At 51.4% G+C, this 26,408-nt stretch overlaps 1 protein-coding gene across 1 annotated transcript in view; it reads right to left on the reverse strand.

Annotated features, from left to right (window-relative positions):
- Nucleotides 1-2,224: 2,224 nt before the first annotated feature.
- Nucleotides 2,225-26,408, reverse strand: part of LOC132387049 (myeloid leukemia factor 2-like) — a 52,167-nt gene continuing 27,983 nt past the window's right edge. Inside the window, exons 3-4 of the mRNA XM_059959424.1 lie at nt 10,798-10,833; nt 2,225-2,487 (exon numbers count right to left, since the gene is read on the reverse strand). Of these exons, the coding sequence (XP_059815407.1) occupies nt 2,287-2,487; nt 10,798-10,833 (237 nt within the window). The 3' untranslated portion in view covers nt 2,225-2,286. The remainder of the gene's footprint in view (nt 2,488-10,797; nt 10,834-26,408) is intronic.

Genomic DNA, 26,408 nt, shown 5'->3' on the forward strand with positions numbered 1-26,408 from the left:
ATGGTGCCTAACGTCACCAAGACCAAGGAGATGATCGTCGAATTCAGGCGGTCTCAGCCTGAGCACAGACCCCTCAGCATCAGCGGCTCCACAGTGGAGAGAGTGGAAAACATCAAGTTCCTTGGGGTGCAGATCTTGGACAATCTCACCTGGTCCAGGAACACCCCTGGGATTGTGAAACGGGCCCAGCAGAGATTGCACTTTCTGAGGAAGCTTAAACAAGCATCACTCCCCACTAACATCTTGACTACGTTCTACAGAGGCGTGGTTGAGAGTGTGCTGACATTTACATCACAACCTGGTACTCCAGCTGCAGTGCAGCCGACAAAAAAGCCTTGCAGAGGGTGGTTAGGGGAGCAGAGAAGGTTATTGGGGACTCCCTGCCTTCTGTCCAAGACCTTTTTCAGAGTCAATGCCTCCAGAAGACACGGTACATCATTAAAGACCCCTCACATCCACTCCATAAACTGTTTGTTCTTCTGCCACCAGGTAAACGTTACAGGAGCATCAAAACTAAAACCACAAGGCTACTAAACAGCTTCCTCCCACAGGCAGTCAGACTGCGAAATAGCTGCTCTACCTGACTCTGCTTTGGACACTTTCAACTTGCACTGGACACTTACAACTTGTTTCTAACTGACGTGTGGCTGTTGTGTTTTACTATTTATTGTTATGTTTATTATTTATTGTGTTGGCGCGTGGCCTAGTGGGAAAGGCATCAGACTGGTAACCTGAAGGTCACTGGTTCGAGCCTCGGCTGAGGCAGTGCGTTTGTGTCCTTGGGCGAGGCACTTAACACCACACTGCTCTGCGACGACACTGGTGCCAAGCTGCCCTTCCCTTGGACAACATCGGTGGCGTGGAGAGGGGAGACTTGCAGCTTGGGCAACTGCCGGTCTCCCACACAACCCTGCCCAGGCCTGCGCACTGGAAACCCCTGCCGCAGATCCATGGTCTCTCGAGGCCGACGGATGCCCCCATCAATTATTTAGTGTTGCTCCTGGGAAACGCTGTCTAATTCTGCCCCGCAGAGCTGATGTACGGTTAGAATGACAATAAAGTTTTTGAATCTTGAATCGAAACAAGACAGCGTAACAACTACTTACATAGCGTTTCCATTGTATCAGGTGTTATAAATTCTGTAATCTAGAGATGATTAAAAGTTTTACTCCTTGTTTGATCATTGTTCGCCTCTCTGCTTGTGTTGAGCGAGAGGAACATACAATATAACCATATATCAATTACAGCATGGAAACAGGTCATCTCGGCCCTTCCAGTCCGTGCCGAACGCTCACTCTCACCAAGTCCCACTGCCCCGCACTCAGCCCATAACCCTCCACTCCTTTCCTGTCCATATACCTGTCCAATTTTACTTTAAATGACAATACCGAACCTGCCTCTACCACTTCTACTGGAAGCTCGGTCCACACAGCTACCACTCTCTGAGTAAAGAAATTCCCCCTTGTGTTACCCCTAAACTTTTGCCCCCTAACTCTCAACTCATGTCCTCTTGTTTGAATCTCCCCTACACTCAATGGAAAAAGCCTATCCACGTCAACTCGATCTATCCCCTTCATAATTTTAAATACCTCTATCAAATTCCTCCCTCAACCTTTTACACTCCAAAGAATAACGACCTAACTTGTTCAATTTTTCCCTGTAACTTAGGTGCTGAAACCCAGGTAACATTCTAGTAAATCTTCTTTGTACTCTCTCTATTTTGTTGACATCTTTCCTATACGGTGACCAGAACTGTACACAATACTCCAAATTCGGCCTCACCAGTGCCTTGTACAATTTTAACATTACATCCCAACTCCTATACTCAATGCTCTGATTTATAAAGGCCAGCATAACAAAAGCTTTCTTCACCACCCTGTCCACATGAGATTCCACCTTCAGGGAACTATGCACCGTTATTCCTGGATCACTCTGTTCTACTGCATTCCTCAATGCCCGACCATTTACCATGTATGTCCTATGTGGATTATTCCTACCAAAATGTACATTTCACACTTATAACACGTAAAGACTTTTTTTTCTTGTCATTAATCCCTAAACAATACAGTACAACAACTATTTAGCATAGCATTTACATTGTATTGGGTATTAGAAGTAACCTAGAGATGATTTAAAGTATACGGGAGGGTGTGCGCAGGTGATGTGCAGATACTACGCCATTTTATATCAGGGACCTGAGCGTCCAAGCGTTTTGTAACCGCCGGAGGTCCCGCGGATGAGGAGGGCCGACTGTATTTCCCTCCGTGCTCGTATGTTCCAGGACGATCAACACAAACACCCACTTCCTTCCCGTTCCGGCAACCCCCAGCCGGGGCTCCCCGGGGCAGAGTTCCCGAGAGTGCAGAGAGAGGGGTGCCGGGGGCGGAGGGGACAGCAGGGGAGACTCACCATGTTGTCGAGGAGGGAGTTCATGTTGCTGAACATGCTGTTCATCATCCCGAACATGTCACCGAATCCGACTCGGCCCTGAGGGGAGAGACAGTCAGACAGAGAGTGAGCGAGGGAGAGGGAGACAGTGGGGTGGGGGGTGAGGGGCAGTGAAAGAGCAGGAGCGGCCTCATGAGAGAACGCATGAGATAGCGATGGGGCCAAGGGCGGAGAGGGAGGAGGGACAATGTGGAAAATGGGGGAGGACGGAAGGGGGAGTGGGGACGAGGGAGTGGGAATGGAGGGGGAGGAGGGGCTGGGATGGAGGAGGGGGCTGGGATGGAGGGGAGGAAGGAACTGGGATGGAGGAGGGAACTGGGATGGAGGGGGAGGAGGGAGCTGGGATGGAGGGGGAGGAGGGAGCTGGGATGGAGGGGGAGGAGGGAGCTGGGATGGAGGGGGAGGAGGGAGCTGGGATGGAGGGGGAGGAGGGAGCTGGGATGGAGGGGGAGGAGGGAGCTGGGATGGAGGGGGAGGAGGGAGCTGGGATGGAGGGGGAGGAGGGAGCTGGGATGGAGGGGGAGGAGGGAGCTGGGATGGAGGGGGAGGAGGGAGCTGGGATGGGGGAGGAGGGAGCTGGGATGGGGGAGCTGGGATGGAGGGGGAGGAGGGAGCTGGGATGGAGGGGGAGGAGGGAGCTGGGATGGAGGGGGAGGAGGGAGCTGGGATGGAGGGGGAGGAGGGAGCTGGGATGGAGGGGGAGGAGGGAGCTGGGATGGAGGGGGAGGAGGGAGCTGGGATGGAGGGGGAGGAGGGAGCTGGGATGGGGGAGGGAGCTGGGATGGGGGAGGGAGCTGGGATGGGGGAGGAGGGAGCTGGGATGGGGGAGGAGGGAGCTGGGATGGGGGAGCTGGGATGGAGGGGGAGGAGGGAGCTGGGATGGAGGGGAGGAGGGAGCTGGGATGGAGGAGGAGGAGGGAGCTGGGATGGAGGGGGAGGAGGGAACTGGGATGGAGGAGGGAGAGGACAGAGCAATCCGGGAGAGGCAGAGAGAGTGGCAGGTACAGTGAGGGGTGATAGGAGAGAGGTGGGAGGAGGGAATTGGACAGGGGGTAAGTGGGACGGAGGGGAGATCTCTCAGGGGGAGATCTGTACACTGACCGGTGTCTCTCAGTCCCACTCTCTCAGGGGAGATCTGTACACTGACCGGTGTCTCTCAGTCTCTCTCTCTCAGGGGGAGATCTGTATACTGACCGGTGTCCCTCAGTCCCTCTCTCTCAGGGGGAGATCTGTACACTGACCGGTGTCTCTCAGTCCCTCTCTCTCAGGGGGAGATCTGTACACTGACCGGTGTCCCTCAGTCCCTCTCTCTCAGGGGGAGATCTGTACACTGACCGGTGTCTCTCAGTCCCTCTCTCTCAGGGGGAGATCTGTACACCGACCGGTGTCTCTCAGTCCCTCTCTCTCGGGGAGAGATCTTTACACTGACCGGTGTCTCTCAGTCCCTCTCTCTCAGGGGGAGATCTGTACACTGACCGGTGTCCCTCAGTCCCACTCTCTCAGGGGAGATCTGTACACTGACCGGTGTCTCTCAGTCCCTTTCTCTGTCTCTCGTGGGAGATCTGTACACTGACCAGTGCCACTGGCAAATTTCTACAGATACAGTACTGTGGAAAATTCTCAGGCGGGTCTTAAAAAAAATTCAGTAACCATTCTCTCTTTCGTCAGTACATAAATCCCCGACCTCCAGCATTTTCCGGTAAAACTCTTCCGACTCAAATTTTTTAGCATACAACAGCCTGTGTGTATTAGAGAAACACACCTTCTCTATAGCAATGCAGCTCTGTGGGGACAAAGCATCTGTTTAACCCTTTTCGCCAGTGCACTGATGGCTCGGAGCTGGGGACAGGGAGGGGTGGGAATATCAATTGTGCAATTGATACATTCGTTCTGCCCTGCACAATCCTCCTTTATACTAAGTTCTTTCTGTTTAAAAGAAAACAATGAAAATATTGTTGGGAAAAAAATCCAGCCAAGGCAAAGTGGTTTTCGGAAACATCGAGAAGTTCCTGAACGTCGAAAAAGTCGGCTGCGGAGAGCAGTGAGCGGTGTGGAAAGGGAAACTGAAGTCAGTGTTTGGCGCGACCAGTCTTAGTTCTTGCAACCGCCTCAATTCTCGGAGGCGCATGGGCGTAGTTTTCCAAGGAAAACATCTGCTCGGTTGCTCCAAGCCTCCTGGAGTACTTGGCACAGCTCTGCAGACCTTGGCTGTCTCGCCGGCTTCTCGACAGTGCTGCGAGCGGGGCCGGAGCGGACTCTGACCTCCCGGTGGAGGCCCACTCCGGACGGTTGAGAGTGGGCCTCGGCCCTCTGCGCGGCCTCAGAAGAGCCCGGAACTCCCGTCTGCCGCGGGGTCACGATCCGGTGCTACGAAGGATGAACAACTCTGATGGGCAGAAGGGTGCAGAGTCGCCCGTGTCCCCCCACCCCTTTTGGAGAATCGCAAATCGCCACTATTTCGATGCTGTTATCAAGGAAGTAAGAGAGACAAAGGAAATATGCCAGGGCAGTTGTTATTGATAACAACTCATGAAAGAGAATGAGCGAGAGACACAGCTAAGGTGGAACGACTCCTACTGACAAAAGCCATTGATTTACTGCTATTTTCTTGTGGAGGATCGTTTACTTGGTACTGTTCTATTCATTGAAACCCCTCAGGGGGCAACCAGAGGGGGCTGGTTTGATGGGTTACATCATCCCAATCTGATTGACCCCGAGACCCCGGGAGTGGGGATAAAAGTGAGGTCTGGGGTAACACCCCTCAGACGCACCAGGAGAAACGCTAGTGAGCATCAGAACCCCCACGAGACAGGGTGGGAGACCGGAGACCGAACGAAGGGTCGGTAGATTTTAACTCACAGTGTTTTGTAGTGAGACCAGTGGGGGGGGGGGGGCTTGTGTGTGTGTCCACCCTCGCCTGGGTGACGAGTCCACCACGGAAGAACTGTCCAGCTAAAGGACGGAGGGGTCATACGTGAATGGCCACAACAACAACGCATCGACGGATCAAAATCATAAAGGAAGGTTGGCAAGATAATCGCTGTTACTGTTCACACGTATTTTCTCTCTCTCCAGCAATTGAAACACCGTGACAAACAACTACCGCAGCCTGAATGAACTGAGCTGAACTTTATATTTCCATCGGACAATTCATTATCCCCTAGACAACGATAGAGCTTGTTTCATTAGTGATTATTATTATACCCACAATTTTAGCTTAGTATTGCTAACGTACATTCTCTGTATATTTGCATTGATATTATTTTGTATAGTTTTGCTAATAAACATTGTTGAAAATAGGACACTTCTATCTTTGCTGGTAAGACACCCCGTTACGGGGTACGTAACACCGGAAGGTTGGACTGTCACCTGGGCCACCCCCTCACATTTCAGCCCCTCCGCCCCCCCCCGCCCGCCCAGTCTGCAGTCGTTTCTCTCTCGGTTGCTTCGTTTGACCCCTCACGTCACTGATGGCAACCTCCGTTTATTCACGCACCGGGCTTCATGCCGGCAAAGTCGCCAGCCGAAACGCGGTCCGTTGCTTAACCTCGGTGGAGGGGCAGCTCGTGTCGGGGAAACAGGAAGGACGCAGAAGGACTCCAGACAGATTAGGGGGACGGGCCAAGAAAGCGGCAAATTAAATACGCTGTCGGAAAATGCACTTCGGTGGCAGAAGTAAACGTGCCGGCTGTGTTCCGAACGGGGAGAGGCTCCAAATAAAAATCTGAGACGCCGAGGGTCTGGGGTGTCGTCGTGCAGAACACCGTGAGGGTGAGTGTGGAGGTCGAGTCGGTGGCGAGGAAGGCAAATGCCACGTTAGCGTTCATTGCGAGAGGCCCAGGGTACGAGAGAGGGATGTGACGCTGAGGCACTGGTCAGGCCTCACCTCGAGTGTCGTGAACGGTGTTGGGCCCCTCGTCTTGGCGTCGGAGAGGGTCCAGAGGAGGTTCACGGGGATGATTCCGGCAATGAAAGGGTTATCATAGGAGGAACGTTTGGTAGCTCGGGGTCTGCACTCGCTGGAATTCACAAGGATGGGAGGAACTTTTGAACGTTGAAAGGCCTAGATAGAGCAGGTTAGATGTGGAAAGGATGTTTCCCCTGGTGCGGGAGTCTAGGACGAGAGGGCACGGCCTCAGGATAGAGGGGTGCACCTTTCAAAACAGAGACGCAGAGAAATTTCTTCAGCCAAAGGGTGGCGAATTTGTGGAATCTGTGTCCGTGGAGGCGTGTTTGAGGCAGAGATTGACGGGTTCTCGACCGGACACGGCCTGAAAGGTCACGGGGAGAAGGTGGGATTCGTGGAGACGTGTTTGAGGCAGAGATTGACGGGTTCTCGACCGGACTCGGCCTGAGAGGTCACGGGGAGAAGGTGGGATTCGTGGAGACGTGGAGTCGTGTTTGAGGCAGAGATGATGGGTTCTCGACTGGACACGGCCTGAGAGGTCACGGGGAGAAGGTGGGATTCGTGGAGACGTGTTTGAGGCAGAGATTGACGGGTTCTCGACCGGACACGGCCTGAGAGGTCACGGGGAGAAGGCCGGGATTCGTGCAGCCGTGGAGGCGTGTTTGAGGCAGAGATTGACGGGTTCTCGACTGGACACGGCCTGACAGGTCACGGGGAGAAGGTGGGATTCGTGCAGCCGTGGAGTCGTGTTTGAGGCAGAGATTGACGGGTTCTCGACCGGACACGGCCTGACAGGTCACGAGGAGAAGGCCGGGATTCGTGCAGCCGTGGAGGCGTGTTTGAGGCAGAGATTGATGGGTTCTCGACCGGACACGGCCTGAGAGGTCACGGGGAGAAGGCCGGGATTCGTGCAGCCGTGGAGACGTGTTTGAGGCAGAGATTGACGGGTTGTCGACTGGACACGGCCTCAGAGTTTATGGGGAGAAGGCCGGGAACTGGCTTTGAGGAGGAGATCGAGGAAAGGGTCGGCCGTGATGGAACGGCGGAGCAGGCTCGACGGGCCAGATGGCCTAACTCTGCTCCCGTGCCTTACTGTCTTACATTCCTTCTCGAGATTTTAAAAAAGTCTGGAACATTTAATCTTTTGGAAGATCAATATCTTGGAACCAAGATATAGGAGAAGGAAAAGGATCCAGTATTCTCCCGGCACACGTGACGATAAACCCTTCTCGGGCTTCCGGCCGGGGACGGGTTATCAATTATAACCGACGTTTCGATGAGAAACTTCACCCGGGAGGATGCCCGGGAACGTCCAATCCGGTGGCATTTAGCGTCCCTCCCTCCCTCCTGATTGGTCAGCCCTCGTCCAATCAGGTCTCCGCTCTCACACCTCGCCTGCAGTCGAATTCCAGCTCGCACCCGGAGCGAGACCTTCGCCTGCGGGCGACCCCGGCGGTTACGCCCCCTGCGGGGGTATCACGCCGTGCCGACAGGCGCTGCTCCGAATCCGCAGGGACCCCTGCAAACGCCGGCCGTCCGGAGTCACCTTTGACTTGCGTAAGGTGGGATTTGGGCTTACGGGTTCTCGGGTGGTATGAATCCGTCATTTCTCCGGGGCCGTGGCAATGCATAAAACAATCGCGGCATGGAAACAGGCCATCTCAGCCCCTCCAGTCCGTGCCGAACGCTCACTCTCACCTAGTCCCACCGAACCGCTCTCAGCCCATAACCCTCCATTCCTTTCCTGTCCATATACCTGTCCAATTTTACTTTAAGTGACAATACCGAACCCGCCTCTACCACTTCTACTGGAAGCTCGCTCCACACAGCTACCACTCTCTGAGTAAAGAAACTCCCCCTCGTGTTACCCTTAAACTTTTGCCCCCTAACTCTCAACTCATGTCGTCTTGTTTGAACCTCCCCTACTCTCAATGGAAAAAGCATATCCACGTCAACTCGATCTATCCCCCTCATTATTTGAAATACCTCTATCGTCCCCCCTCAACCTCCTACGCTCCAAAGAATAAAGACCTAACTTGTTCAACCTTTCCCTGTAACTTAGGTGCTGAAACCCAGGTAACATCCTAGTAAATCTGCTCCGTACTCTCTCTATTTTGCTGGCATCTTTCTTGTCTTTGAGAAGCTGCAGAACCCGGGCCTCTGTACCTCCCTGTGCAACTGGACCCTTGACTTCCTCACCAGAAGACTCCAGCCTGTGCGGATTGGTGATAACATCTCCGCCTCGCTGACCATCAACACCGGCGCACCTCAGGGGTGTGTGCTCTGCTCTCTGTATACCCGTGACCGTGTGGCTAGGCATGGCTCAAACACCGTCTGTAAACTTGCTGACGAGACAACCGTTGTCGGTAGGATCCTTCCGGAAACCGAGGAAATATGGGGAAGACAGGCGGCAGCTCCTCGTCGTTAGGTTTCGCTGGAAGAAGCAGCACGAGCAGAGCATTGCATTCGCGATGGCCGTAGGACTCGGTTCGACAGCACAAAACTGCTGGCTTGTGGCGACCCGCTTCCCGCGCAGGCGAACCGGCTCACAAATCGCCCCCGCGCGGGGAGAGACTTTGGTAATGCACCTCTGATGCCATGTCCGCCTGGCGAGGGCGGGCGCTCGGGATTAAATGCCAGCGCCGCGAAGTTTGAATAAACTAGTCTCGAAACGACTTACCGACTGCGTGTCGTTGTCTCTAGCTCTGTACGTAGCACATCGCTACACTGGTGACCCCGACGGTCCAAACGGGATTTGGACCAAAGGTGACCGACTCTTCATCTGTTCATGCAGTTTCGCTTAAACTGCTGACTTTCTGGACGCTGCGACCACGCGTGTGGTTTAGCCAAGCAGAAGCCCAGTTCCAGATTCGGCAGATATCCTCTGATTCCACGCGTAACTACCACGTGTTGAGCGCCCTTGACCAGGAGACGGCCGCCCAGGTTGCGGATTTCATACAGTCGCCCCCGGAAGAGGGCAAATATGAAGCATTCAAAACGCTGCTCTTTGGGACCTTTGGCCTCTCCCGGTGTGAGCAGGGTGCCCGCCTGCTGCACCTGGACGGTTTGGGAGACAGGCCGCCGTCAGCGTTGATGAACGAGATGCTGGCCCTGGCTGACGGACACAAGTCCTGCCTCACGTTTGAGCAGGCGTTCCTGGAGCAACTGCCCGAGGACATACGTCTGCTACTAGCCGACGCTACAGGCTTTTGGGACCGCCTGGTGAAGGAAACCATTGAAATTAAACTAGAGGAAAAGAATTTTAACAAAGGCGAACTGGAGTTCGATCGTAAACAAGGTGGGAGAGCGGAAGCCTGATTGGATGAGGACTAGCCAATCAGGTGGGGCGGGACGACGGGGGTATAAATACCACCGGACTTGACATGCCCAGGCATCGTCCCCGAACGAAGATGGCAGAGTTTGCCATCGAAACGTCGGTCATAATCGACACCCGTACCTGGCTGGAAAGCCATTCGGTACAGGAGCAAATTCAGGCCACGCGACTCATCGAGTCTGCTTCGCCATTTCGTCCTGGCCGATCCATTCCCCCCCCCTCGGCCCCAAATCTCCTGCCTTCTCCCCGTTCCCCTTCGTGCCCTGACCAGCCAAGAATCTTTCGGCCTCTGGCTCAAGGACAAACAATGACTTGGCCTCCGCGGAGGCTGGTGGCAACAGATTTAAAAATCTGCAGGTTTAAAATCTGACATCCTGTTCCGCTGACATATTAAAGCACGCTGGCGCGTGGCCAAGCAGTTGAGGCGTTCGTCCAGTGATCTGAAGGTCGCTAGTTCGAGCCTTGGCTGAGGCAGCATGTTTGTGCCCTTGAGCAAGGCACTTAACAACACATTGCTCTGCGACGACACCGGTGCCAAGCTGTACGGGTAAGCCTAATGCCCTTCCCTTGGGCAACATCGGTGGTGTGGAGAGGGGAGACTTGCAGCATGGGCAACTGCCAGTCTCCCATACAACCCTGAGCAGGCCATGGTCTATCGAGACTAATGGAGGCCTCTATATATATATACACACACACACACACACACACAAATACAGAAGACAAAAAAAGATTGAACATCCAAAGCAAAATCTATGTTTAAAAAAAAGACCAAGGGGTTAAGATTTTTGCACAGTACTGTACATGGGGGAGAGGATTCTGACCGATGTCTGGGACGCACAGGACCGTACGAGGCTGCAGAGGGTCCTAGACTCAGCCCGTTCCGCGACAGGCCCGACCCCCTTCCCCACCCCTTCTCGTTACTACGGCCTGAAGACACACGTACACACGTTCCAGGACAGCTTCTTCACCGCCCACCCCCGGGGCCCGGTCTTGAACTTCTGCGAAGCCCCACCATGGCCTTGGGGATCGGTATTCTCCGAGAGGCGTGCCCCGAACTCCCAGACCTCGCGGTGGTTCACAGAAAAAGAGAAGAGGCCGTCTCACTTACCATCCCAAACATGTCGAACGGCGATAACGCACCAGGCTGTCAGGTGAAAGCGAGGAGGGGTGGGGGAGGGGGTAGGGGGTAGAGGGAATGGGGGGGCAGAAGAAGAGAGGGAATGACACATTAATCTTCACGAGGTAACGACAACTGGAGGAGAGAAAAACCTCTCTTTCTTTCTAAATCTTTTTATTATTATTAATAATATGGACGGAATACAAATGAAATATTAATAAAGAAATTACAAACATACAAATTCCATTACAGATGAAAAAACACATAAACAAGTTACAGTATAAATGAGTTTACCAAGACATAAACCATACAGTATATGAATGAACATGGTAAGTCTAAATATTTCATAATGTATGATATAAAAAAACAGAAAAAAGAAAGAAAAAAATATAATGCAAAATTAGCTAATCTACTAATCTAATAACTAATAAAGAAGAAAAAGGAAACAAAAAAAGAGAAAAAAAGGGGGCTGTTTATAATATCTCACAAGAATAAGTATTCATCAATGCCGTCACCTCCGGTCCTCTCAACATACATAAGCTAAAAGCTGGGAAATCAAATGAACTTGGCACGGGGTCATATTGCATCATATGAAAATGTTGAATAAATGGTCTCCATAACTTTTCAAATTTAATAGAAGTCTCAAAAACACCACTTCTAATTTTTTCTAAATTTAAACAGAACATAGTTTGAGAGAAGCAATTAAATACAGTGGGAGAGAAAAACCTCTCGATCCCCGCACATTAAAGGACACAAGGCCATCGAGCCTGCTCCGCCGGTCCATCCCAGCTGATTTACTACCCCTCTCCTGCCCTCCTTCGACGCCCTGACTAACCAAGAGCCTGTCGACCTCTGCTTTAAGTAATCGTCCTCCACAGCCGCCTGAGGTAATAAATTCCAGCCTCCGGCTGACGCGATGCCTCCCCGGTGGAAGTTCCCCCCCACGTTTCCCGTAAACGTCTCACCTTTCACCCTTAACCCTTGACCTCTAGAGAAAACCCAAAAATCTGAGCCGCTCGGACACCGAACGCTCCAAAGGTTAACTTGCAGGTGGAGTCGGTGGCGAGGAAGGCAAATGCCACGTTAGCGTTCATTGCGAGAGGTCCAGGGTACGAGAGCGGGGATGTGACGCTGAGGCACTGGTCAGGCCTCACCTCGAGTGTCGTGAACGGTGTTGGGCCCCTCGTCTTGGCGTCGGAGAGGGTCCAGAGGAGGTTCACGAGGATGGTTCCGGCAATGAAAGGGTTATCATAGGAGGAACGTCTGATGGCCCTGGGTCTGCACTCGACGGGATTTAGGATGGGGGCAGGAATCTCACTGAAACCTTTCAGATGTTGAAAGGCCTCAAGGTGGAAAGGATGCTTCCCGTGATGGGGGAGTCTAGGACACGAGGGCACAGCCTCAGGGTAGAGGGGCGGCCATTTAAAACAGAGAAGCGGAGAAATTCCTTTCGCCAGAGGGTGGCGAATTGGTGGAATTTATAACCACAGGCAGCCGTGGGTACCGGGTCGTTGGGTGTATTTAAGGCACAGACAGGCTCTCGATCAGGACGTGGTTACAGGGGGGAGGAGAAGGACCAGCCATGATTGGAGGCGGAGCAGACTCGGTGGGCCAAATGGCCAAATTCTGCTCCTATGTCTGATGATCTGCCGTTCTAGTCCCGCCCAGCCTCGGTGGGGAGAAACAGCCTGCATGCATTCACCCTGTCTATAAGCCTCATCATTTTGTATACCTCCATCAAATCGTCCATGTTGTAAGGAACACAGTCCTGGCCTATTCAATCTTTCCCGATAACTCAGACCCAGCGACATCCTTGTGAATTTTCTCTGCACTCTCCTGAGCTTGTTGACATCTCTCCTGCGGGTCGGTGAGCAAAACCGCACACAATTCCTCAAACTAGGCCTCACCAACTGCTTACACAACTTCAGCCCAACGTCCCACCTCCTGCACTCAATACTTTGATTTACGAAGGCCAATGGAGACGCCGTCTGGACCCGGAAAAAGGTTTGTAAGATTACACAGTGCACAGACAGAATAGCCTCTCTCTCTCTCTCTCAGAGTGGAAATATCTAATACCAGAGGCATATAACAATCACAGCACAGAAACTGGCCATCTCGGCCCTTCTATTCCGTGCCGAACGCTCACTCTCACCTCGTCCCACTGACCCACACTCAGCCCATAACCCTCCATTCCTTTCCTGTCCATATACCTATCCAATTTTACTTTAGATGACAATACCGAACCTGCCTCTACCGCTTCTACAGGAAGCTCAATCCAGAGAGCTACCACCTCTCAGTAAAGAAGTTCTCCCTAGTGTTACCTCTAAACTTTTGCCCCCTAACTCTCAACTCATGTCCTCTTGTTTGAATCTCCCCTACACTCAATGGAAAAAGCCTATCCACGTCAACTCGATCTATCCCCCTCATAATTTTAAATACCTCTTTCAAGCCCCCCCCCCCCCAACCTTCTACACTGCAAAGAATAAAGACCTAACTTGTTCAACCTTCCCCTGTAACTTAGGTGCTGAAACCCAGGTAACATTCTAGTAAATCTCCTCTGTACTCTCTCTATTTTGTTGACATTTTTCCTATAATTCGGTGACCAGAACTGTACACAATACTCCAAATTTGGTCTCACCAATGCCTTATACAATTTTAACATTACATCCCAACTCCTATACTCAATGCTCTGATTTATAAAGGCCAGCATAACAAAAGCTTTCTTCACCACCCTGTCCACATGAGATTCCACCTTCAGGGAACTATGCACCGTTATTCCTGGATCACTCTGTTCCACTGCATTCTTCAATGCCCGACCATTTACCATGTCTGACCTATTTTGATTAGTCCTACCAAAATGTACATTTCACACTTATCAGCATTAAACTCCATCTGCCATCTTTCAGCCCACTGATCTAACTGACCTAAATCTCTCCGCAAGCTTTCAACACCTACTTCATTATCCACAATGCCAACTATCTTAGTATTATCTGCATACTTACTAATCCAATTTACCAGCCCATGAGTTTAAGGTGAGGGCGAGGGGGAAGGGGGGGGCTTTCCCCACGCGGTGGTAGGTGCCTGGAATGTGCTGCATTTAACGCAAAATGCACACGATAAAAAGTGAGATGAAAAGTGGGTATATTTCAATTTTGCTCAAAATTACTAAGTGCTAACCTGAAACAAACCATTTAATTTCACTTACAACATGATTTAGAGTCGTCTGCGGCAGATACATTAAAGGCTTTTCAGAGATGTTTAAAACATAGAAATCTACAATACATTACAGGCCCTTCGGCCCACAATGTTGTGCCGATCATGTATCCTACTCTAGAAACCGCCTAGAATTTCCCAACCACACAACCCTCTATTTTTCTGAGCTCCACGCACCTATCCAGGAGTCTCTGAAAAGACCCCATCGTATCCGCCTCCACCACCGTTCCCGGCAGCCCATTCCACTCACTCACCACTCTCTGAGTAAAAAACTCACCCCTGACATCTCCTCTGTACCTACCCCCCAGCACGTTAAACCCGTGTCCTCTTGTGGTGACCATTTCAGCCCCGGGGAAAAGCCTCTGACTGTCCACACGATCAATGCCTCTCATCATCTCGTACACCTCTGTCAGGTCACCTCTCGTCCTCCGTCGCTCCGAGGAGAAAAGGCCGAGTTCAGTCAATCTATTCTCATAAGACATGCTCTCCAATCCAGGTAACGTCGTTGTAAATCTCCTCTGCACCCTTTCTATGGCTTCCACGTCCTTCCTGTAGTGAGGTGACCAGAACTGAGCACAGTACTCCAGGTGGGGTCTGACCAGGGTCCTATATAGCTGCAACGTTACCTCTCGGCCCTTAAACTCAATCCTACGATTGATGAAGGCCAATACACCGTACGCCTTCTTAACAACATAGTCAACCTGCGCAGCTGCTTTGAGCGTCCCATGGACTCGGACCCCAAGATCCCTCTGATCCTCCACACTGCCAAGAGTCTTACCACTAATACTATATTCTGTCTTCAAATTTGACCGACCAAAACGAACCACTTCACACTTATCTGGGTTGAAGCCCACCTGCCACTTCTCAGCCCGGTTCTGCGTCCTGCCAACGTCCCGCTGTGACCTCCGACAGCCCTCGGGACCAGCCACAACCACCCCAGATTCTGCCCAGGCAGCAAATTGACTGACCCACCCTTCTGCCTCCTCACCCAGGACCTTGACAAACAGGTGCACGAGCGAGAGGGAGATGGAGAGACGTGGACATCGCGCAGACGCCAACGCAGGGCTCAGGGATTTGGTCACTAATTTGTTTGCTGCGGTTCCCCGCGGCCGGGAACAGGACGGGCTGCTGGACGCCGCAGGGTTCAGACGTCTCGAGGACAAGGCGGCCGGTGGGGGGATCGGGACGGAGGGCCAGCCGACCGAGCCGCTGCATGCAGGAGTCAGGGGAAAAGGAAAGGGAGTCTTCCTCCGGCACCCACCGAGGGCCCGCTGGGGACACGGGGCGGACACAACGGGGGCTATCGTCCGCAGGGAAAGCAAACACCCCACACCCCGGCACCGACTGGCAGTCGGCCTGTGGGAGAGCGCGGGGTTTGTTTGCTTCTGTCCGGGAAGGATTCCTCGCGCAATACGGAGGGAGAAGGAGAGGTCGTACGGGACCCGACACCAGGAAACGAACGGGGCGGGAGGTGTCAGGGGTGGACGATCAGAGCATTTCGGAGGCAGCTACGACGACTCCGTCCTCCGCTGCGATACGAGCAGTCGGGACAATATTTAACTGGGCGGCGGGCGGTTTATGAAGCAAACAGACAGGAATTCGGAAACAAAAGCTGAGAAGGGACGCACTTCGGCCTGCTTGGACAGGTACGAGAGTCTCAGGAGGTCGGAGGAGTACCAACTACCCGCTGGACGATCGGCGTACACGACGAGCGGGCGGGCGTCGGACGAGGGCATCGTTCGGGATAGTGAAAGGAACAGATGCCTGGAGCCGGAGGAGCTGAGGGAGAACTCGAGCGAATACTTCAGTGAAAGGGACGGTCAGGTTCGCGTCGATGTTAAGAAAAGAGGATGTCAACGCAGGGGTATGTCGCTGAAAACTCTCGAAATACACAGTGGATGTGGAGAGGATGCTTCCTGTAGTGGGGGAGTCTAGGACCAGAGGACACAGATAGAGTGGATGTGGAGAGGATGTTTCCTGTAGTGGGGGAGTCTAGGACCAGAGGACACAGATACAGTGGATGTGGAGAGGATGTTTCCTATATTGGGGGAGTCTAGGACCAGAGGACACTGATAGAGTGGATATGGAGAGGATGTTTCCTATAGTGGGGGTGTCTAGGACCAGAGGACACAGATAGAGTGGATGTGGAGAGAATATTTCCTGTAGTGGGGGAGTCGAGGACCAGAGGACACAGATAGAGTGGATGTGGAGAGGATGTTTCCTATAGTGGGGGAGTCCAGGACCAGAGGACACAGATAGAGTGGATGTGGAGAGGATATTCAATATTCAGGGGGGATAGACAGGAATGAAAAGGATGTGGTGTAGCATTGCTGGTTAGACAGGAGATTAACGCAATAGAAAGGAAGGACATTAGCCTGGAGGATGTGGAATCAATCTGGGTAGAACTGCATAACACTAAGGGCCAGAAAATGCTGGTGGGTGTTGTTTACAGGCCACCTAACAGTAGTAGTGAGGTTGGGGATGGCATTAAACAGGAAATTAGAAATGCGTGCAATAAAGGATCTGTAGTTATAATGGGTGACTTCAATCTACATATAGATTGGGTGAACCAAATTGGTAAAGGTGCTGAGGAAGAGGATTTCTTGGAATGTATGCAGGATGGTTTTCTGAACCAACATGTCGAGGAACCAACTAGAGAGCAGGCCATTCTAGATTGGGTATTGAGCAATGAGGAAGCGTTAGTTAGCAATCTTGTCGTGCGAGGCCCCTTGGGTAAGAGTGACCATAATATGGTGGAATTCTTCATTAAGATGGAGGGTGACATAGTTAATTCAGAAACAAAGGTTCTGAACTTAAAGAAGGGTAACTTTGAAGGTATGAGACGTGAATTAGCTAAGATAGACTGGCAAATGATACTTAAAGGGTTGACGGTGGATATGCAATGGGAAGCATTTAAAGATCGCATGGATGAACTACAGCAATTGTTCATCCCAGTTTGTGAAAATAATAAAAACCAGGGAAGGTAGTGCACCCGTGGCTGACAATGGACATTATGGATAGTATCAAGCCCAAAGAAGAAACATATAAATTGGCAAAAAAAGGCGGCACACCTGAGGACTGGGAGAAATTCAGAGACCAGCAGAGGAGGACAAAGGGCTTCATTAGGAAAGGGGAAAAAAGAGTAATGCAGGGAACATGAAAACTGACTGTAAAAGCTTTTATAGATACGTGAAAAGAAAAAGATTGGTCAAGACAAATGTAGGTCCTTTACAGTCAGAAACAGGTGAATTGATCATGGGGAATAAAAAAAATGGCAGAACAATTGAATAACTACTTTGGGTCTGTCTTCACTAAGGAGGACATAAAATAATCTTCCGGAAATACTAGGGGACCGAGGGTCAAGTGAGATGGAGGAATTGAGGGAAATACATGTTAGTAGGGAAGTGGTGTTAGGTAAATTGAAGGGATTAAAGGTAGATAAATCCCCAGGGCCAGATGGTCTGCATCCCAGAGTGCTTAAGGAAATAGCCCAAGAAATACTGGATGCATTAGTGATAATTTTTCACAACTCCTTACATTCTGGATTAGTTCCCGAAGATTGGAGGGTGGCTAATGTAACCCCACTTTTTGAAAAAGGAGGGAGAGAAAAACCGGGGACTTATAGACCTGTTAGACTGACATCGGAGGTGGGGAAAATGCTAGAGTCGGTTATCAAAGATGTGATAACAGCACATTTGGAAAGAGGTGAAATCATCGGACAAAGTCAGCATGGATTTGTGAAAGGAACATCATGTCTGAAGAATCTTATAGAATTTTTTGAAGATGTAACTAGTAGACCGGATGGGGAGAGCCAGTGGATGTGGTATATTTAGATATTCAAAAGGCTTTTGACAAGAACCACACAGGAGATTACTGTGCAAACTTAAAGTACACGGTATTGGGGGCATGGTACTGATGTGGATAGAGAATTGGTTAGCAGACAGGAAGCAAAGAGTGGGAGTAAACGGGACCTTTTCAGAAATGCAGGATAAAGGGGAAGCGTTTTAGGACCGAGATAAGGAAAAACTTCACACAGAGAGTGGTGAATCTGTGGAACTCTCTGCCACAGGAAACAGTTGAAGCCGGTTCATTGGCTATATTTAAGAGGAAGTTAGATATGGACCTTGAAGCAAAAGGGATCACGGGGTATGGAGAGAAAGCAGGTACAGGGTTCTGAGTTGGATGATCAGCCATGATCATACTGAATGGCGGTGCAGGCTCGAAGGGCTGAATGGCCTACTCTTGCACTTATTTTCTGTGTTTCTATGGTTCCTATAGTGGGGGAGTCTAGGAGCAGAGGACACAGATAGAGTGGATGTGGAGAGCATCTTTCCTGTAGTGGGGGAGTCTAGAAGCAGAGGACACAGATAGAGTGGATGAGGAGAGGATGTTTCCTATTGTGGGGGAGTCTAGGACCAGAGGAAACAGATAGAGTGGATGTGGAGAGGATGTTTCCGATAGTGGGGAAGTCTAGGACCAGCGGACACTGATAGAGTGGATGTGGAGAGGGTGTTTCCTGTAGTGGGGGAGTCTAGGACCAGAGGACACAGATAGAGTGGATGTGGAGAGGATGTTTCCTGTAGTGGGGGAGTCTAGGACCAGAGGACACAGATAGAGTGGATGTGGACAGGATGTTTCCTGTAGTGGGGGTGTCTAGGACCAGAGGACACAGATAGAGTGGATGTGGAGTGGATGTTTCCTGTAGTTGGGGTCAAGGACCAGAGGACACTGATAGAGTGGATGTGCAAAGGATGTTTCCTGTAGTGGGGGAGTCCAGGACCAGAGGACACAGGTAGAGTGGATGTGGAGAGGATGATTCCTGTAGTGGGGGAGTCTAGGACCAGAGGACACAGATAGAGTGGATGTGGAGAGGATGTTTCCTGTAGTGGGGGAGTCTAGGACCAGAGGACACAGATAGAGTGGATGTGGACAGGATGTTTCCTGTAGTGGGGGTGTCTAGGACCAGAGGACACAGATAGAGTGGATGTGGAGTGGATGTTTCCTGTAGTTGGGGTCAAGGACCAGAGGACACTGATAGAGTGGATGTGCAAAGGATGTTTCCTGTAGTGGGGGAGTCTAGGACCAGAGGACACAGATAGAGTGGATGTGGAGAGGATGTTTCCTGTAGTGGGGGAATCTGGGACCAGAGGACACAGATAGAGTGGATGTGGAGAGGATCGTTTCTATAGTGGGGGAGTCTAGGACCAGAGGACACAGATAGAGTGGATATGGACAGGATGTTTCCTATAGTGGGGGAGTCTAGGACCAGAGGACCGAGATAGAGTGGATGTGGAGAGGATGTTTCCTATAGTGGGGGAGTCTAGGACAAGAGCACAAAGACAGAGTGGATGAGGAGAGGATGTTTCCTGTAATGGGGGAGTCCACGACCAGTGGACACAGATAGAGTGGATGTGGAGAGGACGTTTCCTATTGTGGGGGAGTCTAGGACCAGAGGACACAGATAGAGTGGATATGGAGAGGATGTTTCCTATAGTGGGGAAGTCTAGGACCAGAGGACACTGATAGAGTGGATGAGGAGATGATGTTTGCTGTAGTGGGGGAGTCTAGGACTAGAGGACCGAGATAGAGTGGAAGTGGAGGATGTTTCCTTCAGTAGGGGAGTCTAGGAGCAGAGGACACAGATAGAGTGGATGTGGAGAGGATCTTTCCTGTAGTGGGGGAGTCTAGGACCAGAGGACACAGATAGAGTGGATGTGGAGAGGATGTTTCCTGTAGCGGGGGAGTCTAGGACCAGAGGACACAGATAGAGTGGATGTGGAGAGGATATTTCCTGTAGTTGGGGTCTAGGACCAGAGGACACTGACAGAGTGGATGTGGAAAGGATGTTTCCTGTAGTGGGGGAGTCTAGGACCAGAGGACACAGATAGAGTGGATGTGGAGCGGATGTTTCCTGTAGTGGGGGTGTCTAGGACCAGAGGACACAGATAGAGTGGATGTGGAGTGGATGTTTCCTGTAGTTGGGGCCAAGTACCAGAGGACACTGATAGAGTGGATGTGCAAAGGATGTTTCCTGTAGTGGGGGAGTCTAGGACCAGAGGACACAGATAGAGTGGATGTGCAGAGGATGTTTCCTGTAGTGGGGGAATCTGGGACCAGAGGACACAGATAGAGTGGATGTGGAGAGGATGTTTCGTGTAGTGGGGGAGTCTAGGACCAGAGGACACAGATAGAGTGGATGTGGAGAGGATGTTTCCTACAGTGGGGGAGTCTAGGACCAGAGGACACAGATAAGAGTGGATGTGGAGACGATGTTTCCTATTGTGCGGGAGTCTAGGACCAGTGGACACAGATAGAGTGGATGTGGAGAGGATGTTTCCTATAGTGGGGGAGTCTAGGACCAGTGGACACAGATAGAGTGGATGTGGAGAGAATGTTTCCTATAGTGGGGGAGTCTAGGACCAGAGGACACAGATAGAGTGGATGTGGAGAGGATGTTTCCTGTAGCAGGGAAGTCTAGGAACAGAGGATACAGATACAGTGGATGTGGAGAGGATGTTTCCCCTGGTGGTGGGAGTCTAGGAACAGAGGATACAGATACAGTGGATGTGGAGAGGATGTTTCCTATTGTGGGGGAGTCTAGGACCAGAGGACACAGATAGAGTGGATGTTGAGAGGATGTTTCCTGTAGTGGGGTAGTCTAGGAGCAGAGGACACAGATAGAGTGGATGTGTAGAGGACATTTCCTATTGTGGGGGAGTCTAGGACCAGAGGACACAGATAGAGTGGATATGGAGAGGATGTTTCCTATAGTGGGGAAGTCTAGGACCAGAGGACACTGATAGAGTGGATGAGGAGATGTTGTTTGCTGTAGTGGGGGAGTCTAGGACCAGAGGACCGAGATAGAGTGGAAGTGGAGGATGTTTCTTCAGTTGGGGAGTCTCGGAGCAGAGGACACAGATAGAGTGGATGTGGAGAGGATCTTTCCTGTAGTGGGGGAGTCTAGGACCAGAGGACACAGATAGAGTGGATGTGGAGAGGATGTTTCCTGTAGTGGGGGAGTCTAGGACCAGAGGACACAGATAGAGTGGATGTGGAGAGGATGTTTCCTGTAGTTGGGGTCTAGGACCAGAGGACACTGACAGAGTGGATGTGGAAAGGATGTTTCCTGTAGTGGGGGAGTCTAGGACCAGAGGACACAGATAGAGTGGATGTGGAGTGGATGTTTCCTGTAGTTGGGGTCAAGGACCAGAGGACACTGATAGAGTGGATGTGCAAAGGATGTTTCCTGTAGTGGGGGAGTCTAGGACCAGAGGCAACAGATAGAGTGGATGTGGAGAGGATGTTTCCTGTAGTGGGGGAATCTGGGACCAGAGGACACAGATAGAGTGGATGTGGAGAGGATCGTTTCTATAGTGGGGGAGTCTAGGACCAGAGGACACAGATAGAGTGGATGTGGAGAGGATGTTTCCTGTAGTGGGGGAGTCTAGGACCAGAGGACACAGATAGAGTGGATGTTGAGAGGATGTTTCCTATAGTGGGGGAGTCCGGGACCAGAGGACCCAGACGGAGTGGGTGTGGATAGGATGTTTCCTATAGTGGGGGAGTATAGGACCAGAGGACACAGATAAGAGTGGATGTGGAGAGGATGTTTCCTATAGTGCGGGAGTCTAGGACCAGTGGACACAGATAGAGTGGATGTGGAGAGAATGTTTCCTATAGTGGGGGAGTCTAGGACCAGAGGACACAGATAGAGTGGATGTGAAGAGGATGTTTCCAATTGTGGGGGAGTCTAGGACCAGAGGACACAGATAGAGTGGATGTGGAGAGGAAGTTTCCTGTAGTGGGGGAGTCTAGGAGCAGAGGACACAGATAGAGTGGATGTGGAGATGATGTTTCCTGTAGTCGGGGAGTCTAGGACCAGAGGACACAGATAGAGTGGATGTGGAGAGGATCTTTCCTGTAGAGGGGGAGTCCAGGACCAGAGGACACAGATAGAGTGGATGTTGAGAGGATGTTTCCTGTAGAGGGGGAGTCCAGGACCAGAGGACACAGATAGAGTGGATGTTGAGAGGATGTTTCCTATAGTGGGGGAGTCTAGGACCAGAGGACCCAGACAGAGTGGGTGTGGATAGGATGTTTCCTATAGTGGGGGAGTATAGGACCAGAGGACACAGATAAGAGTGGATGTGGAGAGAATATTTCCTATAGTGGGGGAGTCTAGGACCAGAGGACACAGATAAGAGTGGATGTGGAGAGGATGTTTCCTATTGTGCGGGAGTCTAGGACCAGTGGACACAGATAGAGTGGATGTGGAGAGAATGTTTCCTATAGTGGGGGAGTCTAGGACCAGAGGACACAGATAGAGTGGATGTGGAGAGGATGTTTCCTATAGTGGGGGAGTCTAGGACCAGTGGACACAGATAGAGTGGATGTGGAGAGAATGTTTCCTATAGTGGGGGAGTCTAGGACCAGAGGACACAGATAGAGTGGATGTGAAGAGGATGTTTCCTATAGTGGGGGAGTCTAGGACCAGAGGACACAGATAGAGTGGATGTTGAGAGGATGTTTCCTATAGTGGGGGAGTCCGGGACCAGAGGACCCAGACGGAGTGGGTGTGGATAGGATGTTTCCTATAGTGGGGGAGTCTAGGACCAGTGGACACAGATAGAGTGGATCTGGAGAGGATGTTTCCTGTAGTGGGCGAGTCTAGGACCAGAGGACACAGATAGAGTGGATGTGGAGAGGATGTTTCCTGTAGTGGGGGAGTCCAGGACCAGAGGACACAGATAGAGTGGATGTGGACAGGATGTTTCCTGTAGTGGGGGAGTCCAGGACCAGAGGACACAGATAGAGTGGATGTGGAGTGGATGTTTCCTGTAGTTGGGGTCAAGGACCAGAGGACACTGATAGAGTGGATGTGCAAAGGATGTTTCCTGTAGTGGGGGAGTCTAGGACCAGAGGACACAGATAGAGTGGATGTGGAGAGGATGTTTCCTGTAGTGGGGGAATCTGGGACCAGAGGACACAGATAGAGTGGATGTGGAGAGGATCGTTTCTATAGTGGGGGAGTCTAGGACCAGAGGACACAGATAGAGTGGATATGGACAGGATGTTTCCTATAGTGGGGGAGTCTAGGACCAGAGGACCGAGATAGAGTGGATGTGGAGAGGATGTTTCCTATAGTGGGGGAGTCTAGGACAAGAGCACAAAGACAGAGTGGATGAGGAGAGGATGTTTCCTGTAATGGGGGAGTCCACGACCAGTGGACACAGATAGAGTGGATGTGGAGAGGACGTTTCCTATTGTGGGGGAGTCTAGGACCAGAGGACACAGATAGAGTGGATATGGAGAGGATGTTTCCTATAGTGGGGAAGTCTAGGACCAGAGGACACTGATAGAGTGGATGAGGAGATGATGTTTGCTGTAGTGGGGGAGTCTAGGACTAGAGGACCGAGATAGAGTGGAAGTGGAGGATGTTTCCTTCAGTAGGGGAGTCTAGGAGCAGAGGACACAGATAGAGTGGATGTGGAGAGGATCTTTCCTGTAGTGGGGGAGTCTAGGACCAGAGGACACAGATAGAGTGGATGTGGAGAGGATGTTTCCTGTAGCGGGGGAGTCTAGGACCAGAGGACACAGATAGAGTGGATGTGGAGAGGATATTTCCTGTAGTTGGGGTCTAGGACCAGAGGACACTGACAGAGTGGATGTGGAAAGGATGTTTCCTGTAGTGGGGGAGTCTAGGACCAGAGGACACAGATAGAGTGGATGTGGAGAGGATTTTTCCTGTAGTGGGGGTGTCTAGGACCAGAGGACACAGATAGAGTGGATGTGCAGAGGATGTTTCCTGTAGTGGGGGAATCTGGGACCAGAGGACACAGATAGAGTGGATGTGGAGAGGATGTTTCGTGTAGTGGGGGAGTCTAGGACCAGAGGACACAGATAGAGTGGATGTGGAGAGGATGTTTCCTACAGTGGGGGAGTCTAGGACCAGAGGACACAGATAAGAGTGGATGTGGAGACGATGTTTCCTATTGTGCGGGAGTCTAGGACCAGTGGACACAGATAGAGTGGATGTGGAGAGGATGTTTCCTATAGTGGGGGAGTCTAGGACCAGTGGACACAGATAGAGTGGATGTGGAGAGAATGTTTCCTATAGTGGGGGAGTCTAGGACCAGAGGACACAGATAGAGTGGATGTGGAGAGGATGTTTCCTGTAGCAGGGAAGTCTAGGAACAGAGGATACAGATACAGTGGATGTGGAGAGGATGTTTCCCCTGGTGGTGGGAGTCTAGGAACAGAGGATACAGATACAGTGGATGTGGAGAGGATGTTTCCTATTGTGGGGGAGTCTAGGACCAGAGGACACAGATAGAGTGGATGTTGAGAGGATGTTTCCTGTAGTGGGGGAGTCTAGGAGCAGAGGACACAGATAGAGTGGATGTGTAGAGGACGTTTCCTATTGTGGGGGAGTCTAGGACCAGAGGACACAGATAGAGTGGATATGGAGAGGATGTTTCCTATAGTGGGGAAGTCTAGGACCAGAGGACACTGATAGAGTGGATGAGGAGATGTTGTTTGCTGTAGTGGGGGAGTCTAGGACCAGAGGACCGAGATAGAGTGGAAGTGGAGGATGTTTCTTCAGTTGGGGAGTCTCGGAGCAGAGGACACAGATAGAGTGGATGTGGAGAGGATCTTTCCTGTAGTGGGGGAGTCTAGGACCAGAGGACACAGATAGAGTGGATGTGGAGAGGATGTTTCCTGTAGTGGGGGAGTCTAGGACCAGAGGACACAGATAGAGTGGATGTGGAGAGGATGTTTCCTGTAGTTGGGGTCTAGGACCAGAGGACACTGACAGAGTGGATGGGGAAAGGATGTTTCCTGTAGTGGGGGAGTCTAGGACCAGAGGACACAGATAGAGTGGATGTGGAGTGGATGTTTCCTGTAGTTGGGGTCAAGGACCAGAGGACACTGATAGAGTGGATGTGCAAAGGATGTTTCCTGTAGTGGGGGAGTTTAGGACCAGAGGCAACAGATAGAGTGGATGTGGAGAGGATGTTTCCTGTAGTGGGGGAATCTGGGACCAGAGGACACAGATAGAGTGGCTGTGGAGAGGATCGTTTGTATAGTGGGGGAGTCTAGGACCAGAGGACACAGATAGAGTGGATGTGGAGAGGATGTTTCCTGTAGTGGGGGAGTCTAGGACCAGAGGACACAGATAGAGTGGATGTTGAGAGGATGTTTCCTATAGTGGGGGAGTCCGGGACCAGAGGACCCAGACGGAGTGGGTGTGGATAGGATGTTTCCTATAGTGGGGGAGTATAGGACCAGAGGACACAGATAAGAGTGGATGTGGAGAGGATGTTTCCTATAGTGCGGGAGTCTAGGACCAGTGGACACAGATAGAGTGGATGTGGAGAGAATGTTTCCTATAGTGGGGGAGTCTAGGACCAGAGGACACAGATAGAGTGGATGTGAAGAGGATGTTTCCTATTGTGGGGGAGTCTAGGACCAGAGGACACAGATAGAGTGGATGTGGAGAGGAAGTTTCCTGTAGTGGGGGAGTCTAGGAGCAGAGGACACAGATAGAGTGGATGTGGAGATGATGTTTCCTGTAGTCGGGGAGTCTAGGACCAGAGGACACAGATAGAGTGGATGTGGAGAGGATCTTTCCTGTAGAGGGGGAGTCCAGGACCAGAGGACACAGATAGAGTGGATGTTGAGAGGATGTTTCCTGTAGAGGGGGAGTCCAGGACCAGAGGACACAGATAGAGTGGATGTTGAGAGGATGTTTCCTATAGTGGGGGAGTCTAGGACCAGAGGACCCAGACAGAGTGGGTGTGGATAGGATGTTTCCTATAGTGGGGGAGTATAGGACCAGAGGACACAGATAAGAGTGGATGTGGAGAGAATGTTTCTTATAGTGGGGGAGTCTAGGACCAGAGGACACAGATAAGAGTGGATGTGGAGAGGATGTTTCCTATTGTGCGGGAGTCTAGGACCAGTGGACACAGATAGAGTGGATGTGGAGAGAATGTTTCCTATAGTGGGGGAGTCTAGGACCAGAGGACACAGATAGAGTGGATGTGGAGAGGATGTTTCCTATAGTGGGGGAGTCTAGGACCAGTGGACACAGATAGAGTGGATGTGGAGAGAATGTTTCCTATAGTGGGGGAGTCTAGGACCAGAGGACACAGATAGAGTGGATGTGAAGAGGATGTTTCCTATAGTGGGGGAGTCTAGGACCAGAGGACACAGATAGAGTGGATGTTGAGAGGATGTTTCCTATAGTGGGGGAGTCCGGGACCAGAGGACCCAGACGGAGTGGGTGTGGATAGGATGTTTCCTATAGTGGGGGAGTCTAGGACCAGTGGACACAGATAGAGTGGATCTGGAGAGGATGTTTCCTGTAGTGGGCGAGTCTAGGACCA

This window comes from Hypanus sabinus, unplaced genomic scaffold (assembly GCF_030144855.1).
Source record: "Hypanus sabinus isolate sHypSab1 unplaced genomic scaffold, sHypSab1.hap1 scaffold_1496, whole genome shotgun sequence".
Classification (NCBI taxonomy): domain Eukaryota; kingdom Metazoa; phylum Chordata; class Chondrichthyes; order Myliobatiformes; family Dasyatidae; genus Hypanus; species Hypanus sabinus.